The sequence below is a fragment of the Oncorhynchus tshawytscha genome, linkage group LG25, assembly GCF_018296145.1.
Source record: "Oncorhynchus tshawytscha isolate Ot180627B linkage group LG25, Otsh_v2.0, whole genome shotgun sequence".
Classification (NCBI taxonomy): Eukaryota; Metazoa; Chordata; class Actinopteri; order Salmoniformes; family Salmonidae; genus Oncorhynchus; species Oncorhynchus tshawytscha.
Window position 1 is genome coordinate 18773213 of NC_056453.1, and position 19297 is coordinate 18792509.

At 45.3% G+C, this 19297-nt stretch overlaps 1 protein-coding gene across 1 annotated transcript in view; it reads right to left on the reverse strand.

The window, feature by feature from the left end:
* The window catches only part of dnah9 (dynein, axonemal, heavy chain 9), a 127189-nt gene that overhangs the window by 86535 nt on the left and 21357 nt on the right, over window positions 1-19297 (reverse strand). The window contains exons 20-37 of the mRNA XM_042306070.1: window positions 19019-19185; window positions 18111-18254; window positions 17747-17906; window positions 17204-17492; window positions 16633-16910; window positions 16185-16315; window positions 15849-15975; window positions 15323-15475; window positions 14952-15077; window positions 14515-14754; window positions 14156-14316; window positions 11683-11839; window positions 8474-8578; window positions 4439-4596; window positions 3941-4079; window positions 2211-2498; window positions 277-487; window positions 36-163 (exon numbers count right to left, since the gene is read on the reverse strand). Of these exons, the coding sequence (XP_042162004.1) occupies window positions 36-163; window positions 277-487; window positions 2211-2498; window positions 3941-4079; window positions 4439-4596; window positions 8474-8578; window positions 11683-11839; window positions 14156-14316; window positions 14515-14754; window positions 14952-15077; window positions 15323-15475; window positions 15849-15975; window positions 16185-16315; window positions 16633-16910; window positions 17204-17492; window positions 17747-17906; window positions 18111-18254; window positions 19019-19185 (3162 nt within the window). The remainder of the gene's footprint in view (window positions 1-35; window positions 164-276; window positions 488-2210; window positions 2499-3940; window positions 4080-4438; window positions 4597-8473; window positions 8579-11682; window positions 11840-14155; window positions 14317-14514; window positions 14755-14951; window positions 15078-15322; window positions 15476-15848; window positions 15976-16184; window positions 16316-16632; window positions 16911-17203; window positions 17493-17746; window positions 17907-18110; window positions 18255-19018; window positions 19186-19297) is intronic.

The following is a 19297-nucleotide window of genomic DNA, read 5'->3' on the forward strand; positions in this document are numbered from 1 at the left end:
GACAGAGAACCACAGACAGGAAGACAGACACACACCTTGTTGTCGTCCATGACAGTGTTGAGAGACTCAATCCACATGGGGTCTATGTCTCCATCCAGTACGATCCATTTAGGCCCAGTGTGGCTGAGGTTAGCCAGCTCACGCATGATGTTAGAGAACAGACCTGGAAAACAGACATGTATCAAAGGTCTATTTGTTGGTCATATCATCATCACCATCATGACAATCATCATCACCATCACCATCACGACCATCATCATCATGCCCTCCCCTCACCATCCCTCCACTCCCTGGTTGCAGGGTTGATGATGCCAAACAGCTCATCATTGGTCACAGCTTTGGGGTTGAGGTCCGCCCACACGGGCCTCCGCTTCATGTTCTGGTAAGTCCGTTGGAGAGACCTCATCACCTGGCTCTTCCCTGTGCCTGCATTACCCACCACAAACACAGAGTGGCGCACCGCCAGCAACTCTTCCAACTGTACCACCTGGGGGAAGGAAGGAGAGAGCGAGAGCCAGGGAGAGAAAGGTAGAGACAAATAGTATGGTATTGCAATACAGAATGGTATGGTACACTGCAATGCAGCAGAGTAGATCAGTACCATACAGTGTGTCACTCACGTTACAGCTCTGTGAAAGAGCAGTATTTACTGCATAAAGCAAACAGCAAACAGTGTGAAAAGAACAAATTATGCTACCTCTAAAACAGACTCATCTGTGTTATGTAAAGTATCAAATTCACCTCATTAATATCAGCAACACTTTGATACACAAAATATGAACAACTTGAATTGTGGATGTGACAGGAACATGAGAAAATAACAGATTAAAGTACATTATGGCAAATATCAAAGTCTCTGTAACGGTTAGAAAACGAGAGAGAGCGAGAGTGCAAGAGAAAATCATATTTCCTTTCACAGTGAAACTCACTGACGGCATTCTCAATCAATGCAATTGACTCAAGCTATTCACCCTCACCATAGTGTTAGCATCCGAAAGACCCACATTGATATTAGATTTGAGATGTGGGCAGCTGACAGGTGCTAATGCTAGCGCTACAAGCGGCTAACACTACAACAGGCTAACATTATGAGAGGCTAACAGTACAACAGGCTAATATTATGAGAGGCTAACACTACAACAGGCTAACATTATGAGAGGCTAACACTACAACAGGCAAAAATGAGAGGCTAACACTACAACAGGCTAACATTATGAGAGGCTAACACCACAACAGGCTAACATTATGAGAGGCTAACACTACAACAGGCTAACATTATGAGAGGCTAACACTAAAGTCAAATAAACCCATTCCCCTCTGGACTTCCTCCTTTCACTCTAATCTTACTGACCAACAGAATGTGGCCAAAAGTCGTGCACTATAATATAGTTTAACATGGCTTCAGGGAATAGAGTGTCCGACAGAGACGGAGAGTGTAAGGTTCAGACGATACAAATGGATCATTATTGACCTGCCGTTGTCTCATCAGTCTGTTCTCTCCCTGTTTATATCCATGTGTGGTGTCTGTGACAGTGGCAGGGTTAAGAGCTGCTCTTGCGGTACAGCGGCGTGATGGAGTGTCATTACGTTGCTACCATACCGCTTTGACCTGCTGCAGATTGCACTCATTTCCCCTGGCCCCGCTTTCCTCTGTCTCTGACATTGTATATGTGTGCGTGTGTGTGTGTGTGTGTGAACGCAGCATAATGGCTAGAATAAGGACGGTGGACCTTTCCACCTGGGACGTTATTACAGTATAACCGGAGGGTTTGGGTTGGGTATATTTGGCCGATTCATCCACAACCCAGACTGCTCTGACACTAATGTGTACTTACCACTGATACAGTACAGTGTAACACCAGGTACATGGCTTTTGGAGAAAAGGGAACTAGTAGCAGAGGAACGCAAAAGCTGAATTTGTTGTTTTATTGTTAATTACCAAGATTGAAGTGTGGCTTTTTTTCCCTGGCAGTGTTATTGAAGGTCAGGGACATTACAGTATTATGGGCTGTGCTCTTACAGGGCTATCAACTACCGTCAAAAAACGGTGTCTTTTCATGTATTTTTGGATGATTCTAGGCCTGGGTCACTTGTTATATATGAATTGTTTCATTCATTAAGTCATTCATCAACATGAAAACATAACTTTTAACCAACACTCTCTAAAGGCTGAAACAGCCCACCCTGGTCAACCGGTAATTACAACTCACCTTCAGTACAAAGTTATCCTCAGCCTGTAATTTGAGGTCCAGCACAGACTGCTTGACATGCTTCTCAAACTCCAGGTCTCTCTTCCTGGGGACGTCCAGAGCAGGGAACAGGTCTCCGATAAGCCCCATGAACACTGGCATGTCATCTGTCACGATCTTAGGGATGTTGAAGTCTCTCAGAGCCCGCATGAGGACCTGGTCCTCAGGCCGATCTGGGTCACCCCGCTTCAGGGAGCCAGCCACCACCAGGACAGACTTGATGGCCCTCAACCCCCAGTCATAGTGGTCCTGGAGACCAGGGAGAGACGGAACATTAATATTTAAGGCACATTTTCCTTTTCCAAGAATGACAAAGATGTGTAATGGAAGGGATAGAAATGTAATGGAAGGGATAGAAATGTAATGGAAGGGATAGAAATGTAATGGAAGGGATAGAAATGTAATGGAAGGGATAGAAATGGATGTACCAAAAGTTTCCGAAAGCGCTTGTTTACTAGACAGACAAAGCATAGTCTTTGTTGTTTTGAAATGCCAAACATGATTGTGTCCTTTTTTCTGGTTTCAGCTGAACAGATTTTGAAAGTAAGACAAGGACAAATGGTCAAACATATTTTAAACATATTTTTTACCCCTTTTTCGTGATATCCAATTGGTAGTTACAATCTTGTCCCATTGCTGCAACTCTCGTACGGACTCAGGAGAGGTGAAGGTCGAGAGCCATGAATCCTCCGAAACACGACCCTGCCAAGCCGCACTGCTACTTGACACACTGCTCGCTTAACCCAGAAGCCAGCTGCACCAATGTGTCGGAGGAAACACCATACAGTGTGCATGCGCCCAGCCCGCCACAAGGAGTCGCTAGAGCGCAATGGAACAAGGACGTCCAGGCCGGCCAGACTGTCCCCTAACCCGAAACGACGCTGGGCCAATTGTGCATCACCTCATGGGTCTCCCAGTCACGGCCGGTTGCGACACAGCCTGGGAACGAACCAGGGTCTGTAGTGATGCCTTAGACCACTGCGCCTCTCGGGAGGCCCAAACAAGATATTCTAACACGTTAATCTATACATATATCTTTTTACAAACAAGTTTGCACAAAGCAAGTTATTTCATATTATAAACTGGGTGGTTCGAGCCCTGAATGCTGATTGGCTGACAGCCGTATACCACGGGTATGACAAAACATGTATTTGTGCTGCTCCAATTACATTGATAACCAGTTTAAAATAGCAATAAGGCACCTCGGGGGTTTGTGGTATATGACTAATATGCCATAGCTAAGGGCTGTATCCAGGCACTCCCCATTGCGTCATGCAAAATAACATCCTTTAGCCGTGGTATATTGGCAATATACCACACCCCCCCCATGCCTTATTGCTTAAATAGAGCCCTAAGTACCAGGCCATTAGTTACCTGATGATCGTACTACTAATGCATGTCCAGAGTGCATAACAGGAGATTACCATGACTCAGCAGTCACATTGAATTTTACTGCGGTCATGACTCAGTTCTTCTCTATATCGAGCTATTTTTGTGTAATAACCAATATGGACATAATGGAGCTAGCCTAGCCTAGTCCCAGATCTGTTTGTGCTGTCTTGCCAAATCCTACTGTATGGTCATTGTCTTGCCACAATGACCATGTGAGTTGCCAAGCCAGCACAAACAGACAAGGGACCAGGCTATAATGGAGCTAGTTCATAAGATCAGGGATCTGAAGCATACTGTACCTGTTTGGAAAGCAGCTCTTTGCAGAGTGTGTAGAGGGTGATGAACTTCCTTGCCAGGACTCTGGCATCGAGGAAACCTTCAGCCACCAACATGATCTCACAGATCAATTCAAAGTCTGGTACTACCATGGCACAAGGCCTACAGAGAGGGAGGGAGGTAGAGAGGGAAAGAGAGAAGGAAGGAGAGAGAAATAGAGAGTAAGATTTAGTTCAGAGGGCTGACACAGTCATGTGGCTTCTAGTCAATCCTGGTACAAATCCCGTCGGGGACATTTAGTTCACCAAGAGTACTACATGTAACTGTGGGACTGAAATATATTCATTGTCATTTGTCAGCTTTTCTTCTGTCAACATTATCATAAACATCCCACGGTGAATGCCTTGAAAGAGGTAACTCATCTTTGTTTTTCCATCAGTCTCATCATTTCACTGTTAAAAAACGTACATTATAGCATTTTAAAAACAAGGAAACACTTTTGTGCGTGTTCCGTGTGTTACCTAAACAGGGCCTTGAGATTCTCAGGTAGTTCTGTCCTGCCAGCGTAGCCTGGGTTCATGGTGATGAAGATACCTACAGAGGGGAAAAGATTCACCTCCTCGCCCATGAAGTTAAACCTCTGCTTCTTGTCTCGGATGGCGTCCTGGATGCTCTTCACCTGGACAGGACAGATATATAGATATACAGAGATATATAGAAATATAAGACAGTCAGGGAATAAACTCAGCAAAAAAAGAAACGTCCCTTTTTCAGGACCCTGTCTTTCAAAGATAATTCATAAAAATCCAAATAACTTCACATTGTAAAGGGTTTAAACACTGTTTCCCATGCTTGTTCAATGAACCATAAACAATTAATGAACATGCACCTGTGGAACGGTCATTAAAACACTAACAGCTTACAGATGGTAGGCAATTAAGGTCAGAGTTATGAAAACTTAGGACACTAAAGAGGCCTTTCTACTGACTCTGAAAAACACCAAAAGAAAGATGCCTGGGGTCCCTGCTCATCTGCGTGAATGTGCCTTAGGCATGCTGCAAGGAGGCATGAGGACTACAGATGTAGCCAGGGCAATAAATTGCAATGTCCATACTGTGAGATGCCTAAGACAGTGCTACAGGGAGACAGGACGGACAGCTGATCGTCCTCGCAGTGGCAGACCATGTGGAACAACACCTGCACAGGATCGGTACAAACAAATATCACACCTACGGGACAGGTACAGGATGACAACAGCAACTGCCCGAGTTACACCAGGAACGCACAATCCCTCCATCATTGCTCAGACTGTCCGCAATAGGCTGAGAGAGGCTAGACTGAGGGCCTGTAGGCCTGTTGTAAGGCAGGTCCTCACCAGACATCACTGGAAACAACGTCGCCTATGGGCACAAACCCACCGTCGCTGAACCAGACAGGACTGGCAAATAGTGCTCTTCACTGACGAGTCACGGTTTTGTCTCACCAGGGGTGATCGTCTGATTCACGTTCATCGTCGAAGGAATGACACTGAGGCCTGTACTCTGGAGCGGGATCGATTCGGAGGTGGAGGTGTGTCACAGCATCATCGGACTGAGCTTGTTGTCATTGCAGGCAATCTCAATGCTGTGTGTTACAGGGAAGACATCCTTCTCCCACATGTGGTAGCCTTCCTGCAGGCTCATCCTGACATGATCCTGCAGCATGACAATGCCACCAGCCATACTGCTCGTTCTGTGCATGATTTCCTGCAAGACAGGAATGTCAGTGTTCTGCCAAGGGCAGCGAAGACTCTGGATCTCAATCCCATTGAGCATGTCTGGGACCTATTGGATCGGAGGGTGAGGGCTAGGGCCATTCCCCCCAGAAATCTCTGGGAACTCGCAGGTGCCTTGGTGGAAGAGTGGGGTAAAATCTCACAGCAAGGACTGGCAAATCTGCATTCCATGAGGAGATGCACTGCAGCTCTTAATGCAGCTGGTGGCCACACCACTTTTGATTTTGACCCCCCCCCTTTGTTCAGGGACACATTATTTCATTTCTGTTAGTCACATGTCTGTGGAGCTTGTTCAGTTTATGTTTCAGTTGTTGTTCATACAAATATTTATTTATTTGCTGAAAATAAACGCAGTTGACAGTAAGAGGATGTTTATTTTTTTGCTGAGTTTAGAAAAAAATGGTTCCAAAAGGGTTCTGCGGATATCCCCATAGGTAGGTGATCTTGTAAGATACTACCACTCGCATTCAATCACCAACAAACACAAAATGGAAAGGTATTCACACTCTAAAAAATAGCCAAGGCAATGCTATTTGCTATAAGCTATAAGCTAGCGTTTACTGAAATGATGAAACGGCAACACTAGTTCATCCTCATCATTTCACATATCCTACATCTATGTGTGTGTGTGTCTAGGATGTGTACAGTAAGAATGAGATTAACTTTTCCGTGTCCTTGGCTGAACCCAAGATCTCGACTGTACAGGGTGTGGTAAAATAGATTAGTTTAGAAAATGATGTGTTTACTCTGTGTATATGAAACAGCACTCTGATAATTATACACCCATTAGTCATTATTCATCATCCAGTCTGGTATTTTGCAGACAATTTCACCAACAGACAGTTGTGTTGAGGATAAGAGAGGGGCTGAATTTAGCTAATTTGTCTCCATTCAGCTGTGTCTGTGCTGCCTTCTGTTTCCCTGCCCTTTACCTAATGGAGAATTGATCCTGCCACCTGCGAACGCACTCACAAACTGCAGCTACGTTATGGCGCCTGCTCTCCCCTTAAACAGAATGGATTATCGTACACCTTCCTCTGACATTCGCTTATGGAGAAGACGGGTGGGTCGTATTCATTAGGCAAAGAACAGAAGAAAAACAGACTGAGAAAAAGGGTGGGAGGCACTACCAGGACTTGTCCAATGAGAAACGCTAATTTTGTTGTTCCGTTGAAAAACAGTTTAAAATGTTTTCTGTAGCGTTGTATGAACACAACCTGGGTGAAGCGCAGAGGAAGGAGAAGAGTGTCACGCCCTGACCATTGAGACCCCTTGGATTCTCTATAGTGATTTGGTCAGGGTATGACTAGGGGGGTGTTCTAGAATGTGTATTTCTATGTTGCTGGTTTTGTATGGTTCCCAATTAGAGGCAGCTGGTAATCGTTGCCTCTAATTGGGGATCATATTTAGGAAGCCCTTTTCCCCCACCTGCTTTGTGGGATATTGTTTGTGTGTGCAAGTTGCACCACGTATGTGGCATTGCTTGATTTTTTTTTTTTTGGTATAGAAGTTTCACCCAAATAAAATATGTGGAACCTGACACACGCTGTGCCTTGGTCCGACCTTTTTCACGAGCGTGACAGAGGGTACTGGAGCGGGTAGGAGAGTGCCCTTCAGAACCATTTGATTGTTTTCTGCCCGGTCTTATCCAAGGTCTTCTTCCTTTCATCCTTTCCAAGCATAGCTTGATTTATTATTCAATACGCCTGCTAACGCCCAGCTATTGCTCCGTTCTGCCACTTTACAATTTCAAAGTTCTCTCTCTCACTGACTTATTGAGAATGTTTCCTTTCATAGCTAGCTGCCGGGGAGAGGGCAGAGAAACTGGCTGTGCTGTGCTATACTACCAGTCTGATGATGAAACCCTATCAGCATCATCTACTGCACATAATGTTATGATATGGGTTAAGGTAAGTGTTAGGACATAGACAAACACACTATCTGGGATACACTTTCATACTCCATCCCCCAGGGGGCAGCAGCAACCTTCTCCAAATGCTGAGTCTGGTTGATAAGCACATCAGGTGCTACCAATTAAGGTGATCGTCGGTGAGTGTCCCAGTTTGCAGTGATGCTACTGGGGGTTTGTTGGTTTTAAGAGGGTTTTTTTCTCCACCTAGGTGAGATTGCTGTCTCCCTGGAAGCATGTATCCATCACGTCCTCAAATGCTGATTTGTCAGATAAATGCATACATTCATTTAGGTTACAGGTCATGTAACTAGGCCTAGGACACCTAGACAAAGTGAGTACAACAATATCCGTAGGCTAGTTATGAGTTTTGCAACAATACACATTACAATGATGACAAAATATGAATGGGTACTGTGCTAACTCAATGCAATTATTGCTTATTAGTGCTGTATACAGTGAGTTCCAAAAGTATTGTGCCCAATAGAAATGAATGGTAAATAATGTATTATGTAATTTGGGAGTCACTTTTAAGGAAGAGTAAAATGTTTCTAAACACATCTACATTCATGTGGATGCTACTATGATTATGGATAGTCCTGAATGAATCGTGAATAATGAGTGGGAATTACAGACACACAAATATCATACCCCCAAGACATGCTAACCTCTCACAATTACAAGAAAAGGGGAGGTTAGCTTTTGGATGGGGGTATGATATTTTTGCGTCTAACCTTCTCGCTCATCCTTATTCACGATTCATTTAATAGTAACATATGATATTATTCTTTACAGTACAGAGACTAAATAAAAATGGTCACTGTGCCAATACCTTTGGAGCACACTGTATGATTAGCCCAGGGACATGCTTACCTGCACAGCGACCACAGACAGCACCTCCACAGAGATCCTGTTAAACTCATCAAAGCAGCCCCACGCTCCTGTCTGGGCCAGGCCTTTATAGATGTTGCCACACGACTGCAGGAAGGGTCAGAGAGAGAGAAGAGAGAGGGAGATGTGTTCTATACAGAGTAAAATTGAAAGTAAGAATGACAACAGACTTTTGAGATTTACCACAAAGGCAAGGGCCTAAACTTTCTTGCCTAAACGGGTGACATTTTGTTGCCGTCTGTCTACCCCAATATGAAAAAGGTTAAATGCCAACTCACACCATCAGCTTTCTCCACAGACACAGAAACAGCCTCTGGAGATTCACTAGACAGGAGAGAGGTAGGATCCAAGTCTCTCCTCTCTATTATAGGGCAGAGTCCTGATACTAACCAAGCCTGAAGGTGTGTGCCGCTTGGTTGTATGACTTTACACCATCGCTGCATCTCCTGGTGCATATTAGCGCTTCTCTCTGACACAGTGTGGTGTGTGTGTGTGTGTGTGTGTGTGTAGAGTGGGAAGGGCAATAATAATTCTCCTGTCTAGGCAGGCAGCAACAAGCTGTATGAAGAGATTGTGCCTGCGTCTCTATTGACCACTCTATATGCAGTGTGTGTGTGTGTGTGTGTGTGTGTGTGTGTGTGTGTGTGTGTGTGTGTGTTGAAGCAGGAACACTGAGAAGGGCGTCTGACACCACTTAACAGCAAAATAAATGCATCCATCAGGTTGAACTGTTATGCTCTTCCTTCAAGGACAGAGGGAAAGAGCGAAAGAGAGAGGAGAAGACCGACAGGGAGCTCTCTTTACCCTCCTCTCCCCTCCATCTCTGTGTCAGATATCCACACCGAGTAGATTTGGAGAAGCAGGACTTAGATCAGGGTAACAGGCGGCCCGCCCTCCCTTTTGAAGGCCCTCGGATTAAACCCCCTCCCCATCCACCCCTGCAACCCCACCCTCCCAAAAAAACTCAGTCTGGGTCTCAACTTACTGCGAGTTAGAATAGTAGACTACACAAGGTGCAATTTCGAAAATAGGTTGTGCATCAGATGTTTTACTCTTGTTATGTCAGTCACTGATAGTCAGTCAATTAGACCGTGTCAGTTAACTTTTTTTAGATTGCTAAATTAGTTCAGTGGCCAGCTATCCAAACTTGTTATCATGGTCGAATTATCCAGGGGGCACCCATTGATTTTGTAATTCAGTCTCACTCAGATATACACTGCTCAAAAAAATAAAGGGAACACTTAAACAACCCAATGTAATTCCAAGTCAATCACACTTCTGTGAAATCAAACTGTCCACTTAAGAAGCAACACTGATTGACAATACATTTTACATGCTGTTGTGCAAATGGGAATAGACAACAGGTGGAAATTATAGGAAATTAGCAAGACACCCCCAATAAAGGAGTGGTTCTACAGGTGGTAACCACATACCACTTTTCAGTTCCTATGCTTCCTGGCTGATGTTTTGGTCACTTTTGAATGCTGTCGGTGCTTTCACTCTAGTGGTAGCATGAGACGGAGTCTACAACCCACACAAGAGGCTCAGGTAGTGCAGCTCATCCAGGATGGAACATCAATGCGAGCTGTGGCAAGAAGGTTTGCTGTGTCTGTCAGCGTAGTCTCCAGAGCATGGAGGCACTACCAGGAGACAGGTCAGTACATCAGGGGATGTGGAGGAGGCCATAGGAGGGCAACAACCCAGCAGCAGGACCGCTACCTCCGCCTTTGTGCAAGGAGGAGCACTGCCAGAGCCCTGCAAAAGGACCTCCAGCAGGCCACAAATGTGCATGTGTCTGCTCAAACGGTCAGAAACAGACTCCATGAGGGTGGTATGAGGGCCCGACATCCACAGGTGGGGGTTGTGCTTACAGCCCAACACCGTGCAGGACGTTTGGCATTTGCCAGAGAACACCAAGATTGGCAAATTCGCCACTGGCGCCCTGTGCTCTTCACAAATGAAAGCAGGTTCACACTGAGCACGTGACAGACGTGACAGAGTCTGGAGACGCCGTGGAGAACGTTCTGCTGCCTGCAACATCCTCCAGCATGACCGGTTTGGCGGTGGGTCAGTCATGGTGCGGGGTGGCATTTCTTTGGGTGGCCGCACAGCCCTCCATGTGCTCGCCAGAGGTAGCCTGACTGCCATTAGGTACCGAGATGAGATCCTCAGACCCCTTGTGAGACCATATGCTGGTGCGGTTGGCCCTGGGTTCCTCCTAATGCAAAACAATGCTAGACCTCATGTGGCTGGAGTGTGTCAGCAGTTCCTGCAAGAGGAAGGCATTGATGCTATGGACTGGCCCGCCCATTCCCCAGACCTGAATCCAATTGAGGACATCTGGGACATCATGTCTCGCTCCATCCACCAACGCCACGTTGCACCACAGACTGTCCAGGAGTTGGCGGATGCTTTAGTCCAGGTCTGGGAGGAGATCCCTCAGGAGACCATCCGCCACCTCATCAGGAGCATGCCCAGGCGTTGTAGGGAGGTCATACAGGCACGTGGAGGCCACACACACTACTGAGCCTCATTTTGACTTGTTTTAAGGACATTACATCAAAGTTGGATCAGCCTGTAGTGTGGTTTTCCACTTTTAATTTTGAGTGTGACTCAAAAATCCAGACCTCCATGGGTTGATACATTTGATTTCCATTGATAATTTTTGCGTGATTTTGTTGTCAGCACATTCAACTATGTAAAGAAAAAAGTATTTAATAAGAATATTTCATTCAGATCTAGGATGTGTTATTTTAGTGTTCCCTTTATTTCTTTGAGCAGTGTATTAAAAACTGCAAACATTTCTCTCCACCCTATGGCAAGATGTGTAGAATTGCAGGAAACTAGCTGTAAGACAGACAGTTTTCCTCACCGCCTCATGGGAAAATGTGTGTAGAATTGCAGCAAACTTACTTTAAATGGCAACATTTGCTCTACACTCCGTGGCAAAATGTGTAGAATTGCACGAAATGAAATCTAAAAGAGTGTTTTAAATGTTCTCTGCTGTCAAGAGTGGGGCCACTAAGATGTTTTGCCCACAACGTGGGAGGTATGATGTGGGTACGCAGACTCGTGAGCAACTGCGGGCCCTCATGATGAGTTGTTTTGTTGTGTCCCCCACCCCCATCAAAAGTTGCCCAACCCTGACTTAGATGATTCATAGCCTGTCTGCAGAAGGAGTGGGAGCCCACCTTGTAGTCCATCTGCTCGGAGCAGTTGAATACATAGACCATGATGCCAAGGGCTCGGCCCAGATCCTTGGTGGTCTCTGTCTTGCCAGTGCCTGCTGGGCCTGCTGGAGCACCACTCATAGTCAGGTGGAGGGACTGGGTAAGAGTGATGTAGCACCTGGGAAACACACACACATTCTTAGTAATAACAACTTCACTTCATAGGCTGATTAACTTAAGTCAAATAACAAGCAGGCATTGAAATGCAACAACAATCTGCATGTTTCAATAGCACACTAAGGTGTTGAGGAGGACTGATGGAGACGATCAAAACTGAAATTCATCATCAATGTAAATGCGTTGTTTCGCCTCTGAAATCAATGTGGTAATCGTTTCAGCAAGCAGAGGCTAAATAGACAATATATTGTGAGAGAGAGAGAGAGTGTGTGTTAAAGAGATATGCAAGCTACCGGAAGACAAACGATCCAATTTGTGTCATCCAGAGACTGTTGCCAACGTTTTTAATAGTCATTTTGGAAATATGGCCATATATCTCACAATCAACTGTCTGGGTGGCTACAAACCTGCTTGTTCTGAATGCCTAAACACAGTTCTCAGAAGGGGCTGAAACACTTTAACTGAGAAGTATTGTGTATGTATGATTACATCATTGTTTGTCTACCATCATAATCCTTAAAAACACAGCTTCCAGAATTATGTGATTGAAATCGAAACACATCTGAAACCTGAAATCAAACTGTTTAAGTTGGCCAGTAGCCACCTGTGAATGAATGACAACTTTATATCAAACTTTGCCTGACTCCAGTATGGCTGAATGACAGAGGGTCAGTGGTCAAAAGTTTGACAGGCAGAGATAACGAGATAGAGCACCGTCTCTGGCCATATGCTGCCTCTACGAGCACATGGCCGCTGATCAGTGATCCAGCCTTCAAACACCATTGTCTTTGTGGTGCTTTGTTCTGGCTTCAAAGGGAATAGGCTAATGGTCAGTTCCACAGCCACAGCACAGTTTGCCAGAGGACTACAGAAACAGGTCATAAATCCACTTTTTATATTCAGACTTTATCTGTGATAATTTCCCACAATAATGTAGGAACCCGGTTCAAGCTGCAATTGCTTGTATGAAAGGTGCTAAACAACAAAACATGTTCCTTATGGTTCGTTTTATTAATCCAAGAGAATACGTTGCAGATAGAAATGGCATGAATAGAACTGACATGATTCCTTAGAATCAGAAAGGCGTGTTCGTTCTGCATAATACATTTCTATCGGAATGTTGGCCAATGTGTCAGTCCTCTGGCCCTGGTACCCGCTTATTCCTACATATGAGAAGCTAACCACAATAACAATCCCAGGCCCCCGTCCCCGCAGGAGTCCTTTTGCCTTTTGGTAGGTCATCATTGTAAATAAGAATTTGTTCTTAACTGACTTGCCTAAAAAAACAATTAGCCACAATAGTGAATTTGCAGTTCACCTTCAAAATAAAAGTTTCTCATTGAAAGTGATGCTAATGGATAAAAACAGTGGAATCGTGCCATATTTGGACTAGATCATGCTAAACAAGTTTGGCATTCCACTATAGGTGTATTAGACTGCATAACTGCATTGAGAGCATACTTCTAGTGGTTAGAGTGGTGGACTAGTAACCAAAAGGTTGCAAGTTCAAATCCCTGAGCTGACAAGGTACAAATCTGTTGTTCTGCCCCCCCCACTCTTCCTAGGTCATCATTGAAAATAAGAATTTGTTCTTAACTGACTTGCCTAGTTAAATAAAGATTAAAAATAAAAATAAGCATGCATAAAAAGTATTTACAGAAATGATGAACCCAAAAATCAATTATTGTTAGTCGTGACTCTAAACCTATAATGTTAGCCAGCTAACTAGCTAGCTAGAGTGGCTAGCTAGCTAATCTCTTACATGTACAGTACCAGTCAAAAGTTTGGACACAACTGTACTCATTCAAGAGTTTTTATTTTGACTATTTTCTACATTGTAGAATAATAGTGAAGACATCAAAACTATGAAATAACACGTATGGAATCATGTAGTAACCAAAAAAGTGTTAAACAAAATCAAAACTTATTTTAGATTTTAGATTCATCAAAGTAGCCACCCTGCCCACAGCCGACCTGACCCACAACCGCCCCCGCCCCATTCCATGTGCCGAGTTGAGGGCTACATGTGCAAAGCAGTCAAAGTTTAAGCACTGCCTTCGCCCAATCCTGATACATCCAATAAATCAGTGACGAAAATCCAAACACCAGAACTACTGCTGCTTGTTATCCTACCAATTCCATCACGCCCTGACAGATTATTTGGTTTTCGCTCAGAATCTGTTCACGAGAGATTAGGCTCGCCCTAACTTGTCTATCAAAAAAGTAAACAACCATAGTGGTACTTACCTGTGAGTGAGATGAAAACCAATCAGAATGTGATACCCTGTGCCAACATTGTTTTTATTGGTCAGTGTACCTGTCAGTCAGAGGGGTTATGACAAGTCGTGGTGTGTTGCCCAGGTACTCGTATGAATAGAGGAACTGGGCATCACAGATGTTGGCGAAGCAGTGTCTCTCCTTCTCATCCCAGCGATGACGTAGCTGAGACAACCATAGGAATGCCTGAGAGTTCTCCACCTGGCGATGGGGGAATGAGGGAATGGAGAGAGAGAGAGAGGGGGGAATTGGAAGAAGACGAAAAACAGGGATGAGTAAAAAAAAAAAACATCCATAACACTTTCTGTCTTCGTTAAAGTTGCAAAACTTTAAAAAATCCTTTATCATTATGTTAATTTCATAATTGAGAAAAGGTTGAAAACAAACTGAAACTGATACCTTCTGAGCGATGATCTTAGCGACCACGTCCCTCGCATGGACGTCTATGGTGCAGATGGTCATGACCTTCTGGCGGTCGCCCGGCGACAGCTGTCCAATCAGCATGGAGATTAGTGTGTTGAGCTGGGCGACCTGCTTCCTGTTATATTCCTTCATGGCGTTCTCATATCCCTCCTCCAGACGGGAGAAGGCCATGCCCACGTCTGACGTCCACCAGATCTGAGTACACGTCAGGGCCACCTAGAGTTCGATATACACATTAGAAGTTAGAGGTCAGAGGAAGACAGAGGTTTGAGTTAGGGAGCTGAGTGCACTACACAGATCGATAAAAAGACACAGGTCATGGCAGGAGTGGTCAACCCTCCTCCTGGAGAGCTATTTGGTGTGCAGGCTTTTGTGACAGCCCTGCTCTAACACACCTTCTAATTCTAATGTACCTGAGCGGGGTAGTCAAACAGCCACTGCTCTCTGGGTTTGTCCTCATAGGCCATCACTGCCTCTGTCATCTCATGACGCACTGTTGACCGCATGGTTTCCAGAACCCGATTCAACCACATCTCCACCTGAAGACAACCACACAGATAATGATGACATAGAACACAGCCATACTATGAATGTGTTTGTCATTTTAGATTTGAGGGGCATCAGACAACATGAATAAACACAACTGGCTTTTCATTCAAACGAAGGTGTCTAATAGGGAACTAATACATGTGATTTACAGGCTTTGAGATTTCACAGATTGGACAGAGAACATCTGACAAATGCTATAACATCTTTCAATCCCTGTCCCCCATCATAGTGTTACCTGTCCTGTGCAGTCGCAGGGCTGATTAAAGGGGACATACTCCTCCTCCCTACTGAACATGCCCAGACCTGTCTTAGTAGGGTTCCCCTCCGTGTCAGTCTCAAACTGCATCTTAGCTGTGTTGTCAAACAGCTTGGATAGATGTCTCTGGACCTAGGGACAGAGCGGGAAGAGTAGGGACTAATGTCAGGAAAAGTCAGGACCACGCGTTATTGGCAGGTTTCAACAAAAGTCGTTGTTCAACTATCCTACAATATTGAAGATAATAATTTAGCACTTTTTATTCCCAGGATGAGGTGTAAAGACTCTGGCAAACTATGACCAACACTGCACCCTTGTGGAGACTCAGAGTCCTACAGGTATGAGCAAAAAAACTTGTCTCAGAGTAAGAGTACTGATCTAGGATCAGGTCTCAATCTGTCAATATTATTGTATTCAATATGATCTAAAAGGCTAAACTGATCCTAAATAAGCACGCCTAATCTGAGAGGCTTTGTGGATCCACCTAATGGGTATAGGTTCCTACCTGGAGTGGGTTGGTTCCATTGGACAGTATGTCCAGCATGTCAGCAGAGGAGATGAAGTAGAATCTGGGGAAGGCCAGACGCTTGGTGTCCAGATACTCAGCCAAGGCCTTCTCACACAGAGACAGTCTACACAAGGTTACACACACCCATTATCAGTGAATTGTGTGAATATGTGCACGTGTATAAATACATCCATGGGTCAGTTCTTACATTTTGTATGTGTTGCCTTTTTCTATCGATAACACAATCATTCTCTTTGCTCTAACACAAATTTCAGTGCACCGTGAGACAGAGAATCCCATCACACCACCACAGACTCCCTCTCCTTCCCCCACCTGCTCTGAATGTCCTCCAGTTTGCCGAACAGGCCTGCTTTATTGGTGGCCTCCACCACGTTGGGCGTTTTATGGGCTGCGTTCGCCAGCTCTTTGAAATCGGCATCAATCCCTTCAAAGCGTTTGGAGTCCTGGGGAGAGTTGCATTGTGGGAGCCCGGCCAGGGGATAGGAGTTCCCAGAGGACAATCACACAGAGAGATATTAACTACAAACATCTGGCTTTAAGACTACCACTGGAACCAGAGGAACAGCAACGCTATCAAGGTAATTAAGGAAATGTGTAATTCTGATTTACAAAAGTAGGCTGGTGTTTAGACAACTAACGATTTATTAATTAACATGCATGAAAGTGGTATAGGCAGAGCCCTTATGAAGGATAAAAACAAACTTGTGAAATGGGAGTGCATGTGTGCATGCGAGTGTGTGTGTGTGTGTGTGTGTCTGACCTCGGGCAGCTGTGAGCGGATGTCCTCAGAGCCTATGAAGATGCTCTCCAGATGGGTCCAGGTACGCTGCACCTCGAACCAGATGGATATCACTCCGTCCGCCACTGATAACTTCCGTTGCCACAGTGACACCTCCTCCAGGAAGTGGGCGATGTACTTGGAGGACATGAGGTTCTGCAGCTGGACCTGATTGTCCTCCAGGGTTTCAATCAGGTCCTCGTCCGAGCGCAGCAAGGGCACCTGGGTACGGTGGTGAGGCTCGTACTGGAACTGCATACCTGGAGCAATCAGTCAGTCAATCAACCAAACCAATAAGTCAGTCAATCAACCAAACCAATCAGTCAGTCAATGAACCAAACCAATCAGTCAGTCAATCAACCCGAACCAGTCAGTCAGTCAATCAATCAAACCAATCAGTCAGTCAGTCAATCAACCAAACCAATCAGTCAGTCAGTCAACCAAACCAATCAGTCAGTCAATCAACCAAACCAATCACAGATTAAACATGAAAAGTACAGGCATCTGATAAAAGTCCTAATTAAGTTCAGTTTAAGGGTATTCTGTACTGTACCGGTCCATGTAGAGTTGAGTTCAGAGAGCACCTTCTCCATTCCCATCTCTTTGACAGCCTTGTCCACGATGCCCCTCACCTCCTCCTCAAAGTTGTGCAGGTTGAGCTGCAGCAGGTCTGCCAGTGTTGTCTCCTGGTCCATGGTGAAGCGCACCCCGGTGGCAGCCATTAGCTGGTGCCAGTGTCTGGCCCGTATGGCAGGGTTCTGGAGCTCTGCTACGGCCCTGAGGGAGGTCAGGAGGTTCTTTACCCTGCTGTCCAGACCTGAGAACGCCTCCCACGATCGCACCTAGGGGGAAGAAGGGTTTTTATGATACAATTCAGCATTAACCACCAAAAACACTGGTGAGTGTCAAGAGAAAGTAAGGGAGAGGCAAGGTGTGAGAAATGTATTTGGAAATGTACACGTTCTTTTACAAATGGGTTTTTCCTTTTTGATTGTGGCCAATGTAATATCTCACTTTCTCTCCCTCTCCTCTTCTCCCCTCTGCACTTCCTTCTCCTCCACCTCCTCATCTCCACCTCCTCATCTCTCCCTCTCACCTCTTTATCCAATGCACGGATGTCTTTATTGAAGCGTTTGCACTCCAGTTCCATGTCCTCGACGTTGATGTCTCTCCATGGTGTGGTCCTCCAGGCAAACATAGTACTGTCTACTACAGCTATCATGTCCCACAGCTCCTTCAGCAGCCCCACCTCACGCCTGGGGACCCACAGGATATAACAATAAGTCAGTCAGTCAGACAGTACATCAATCAAACAATTGTGTTAATATAGTACTTTTCACAAAAAAAACATTTGACACACGAGTGCTTTACAGTAACCCGGCCTGGATCTTCTAAGGGAAAACCGTAGAAGGACAAACTCTCTCGAAGGAAGAAACCTTGTGGGGAAAGTCCTGTCTCACCTGCACTGTCGTAGTTGTCTGTAGTCAGAGACTGTCACCTCAAACAGGCCGGCAGACTCCACCAGCCCAGCCATCACAGCCTCCTTCTCCTGGATCTGTTTGTGGGATGCATTCAGCATGGCATACGGGTTCTCACTGTCAAACCTACAATAACACACAGAGGAACCACACAGCAAGGTTACTCTCTCAGCATCTGATATGGTTTCACATTGATACTAAGTTAACCTGACATTATAAATGTATTAACTACCAGGGAGAAAATAGATTTGAAAGCCCCTCGTGTAGAGGGTCTTACTGACAAACCTACATCACACCAGCCTGAGCACCAGTCTGTCACCGTTTCAGCTGACTACTTTGTCAAGTCATGTTTGAATGGAGGTTGGCTACCCAGGACCATAGGCACATAGTCAATTATCAACCCGGACATCCATGACATTAATGAGAAGATCATGTCACTACAGAGGAACGATTATGCGCATAATTAATTAAGTAATTAGACAGCATGATGGAGCACCACTACCTGTGTGGGTAATTAGCATATGTAAAGATTAAATTATGCTTGCCTAATGTGTAAGCGTTGTGTCGTTAACTGTTCACTGCACAATTATAGACTGGTCGATGTAGAGGTGTGACAGGAGGGAACAACAATGGTGGCCCATGACAGAGAGAAGCCTGTCTTGCTTGCAGAACGGTGTAAGCAATGTTTTTACCTAGCCTTCTAGTTGGGGATGTGGAGCCATAACCACATTGCTTACACCTACAGTATCCAGCCCTTTTAGATCAAATAGGACACATGTCCTGGGGTAGGAGCTAAGGGACTGTTTAGGACTGAGGATTGAATGAGGACACAAGGGAGAGGACAACTTTCCGTCAACGTAATTCAGCCTGTGTGTGGGAGCGCGCGTCACCTGAAGGGCCCATTCTTCCTGAAGCTCTCTCTGAAGGCGTGTTGCTCCACGTCGAAGGAGGCACACTTCCTGCGTAGTCCGGCCACCTCGCTGGCCTGGAGAGGAGCCACCTGCTGTTTCACCATCACCGCCTGCTTCTTCACGTTGGTCCACTTCTCTGGAAGCTCCTAGGGGGAGGGAGAAATAGACGAGTGTAAGGCAGAGGAAGGAGGGAGAGGGGGACAATGTGTGTTAAGGAGGAAGGAGGGACAGAGACATTAGTAACTTTTCTGATAGCTC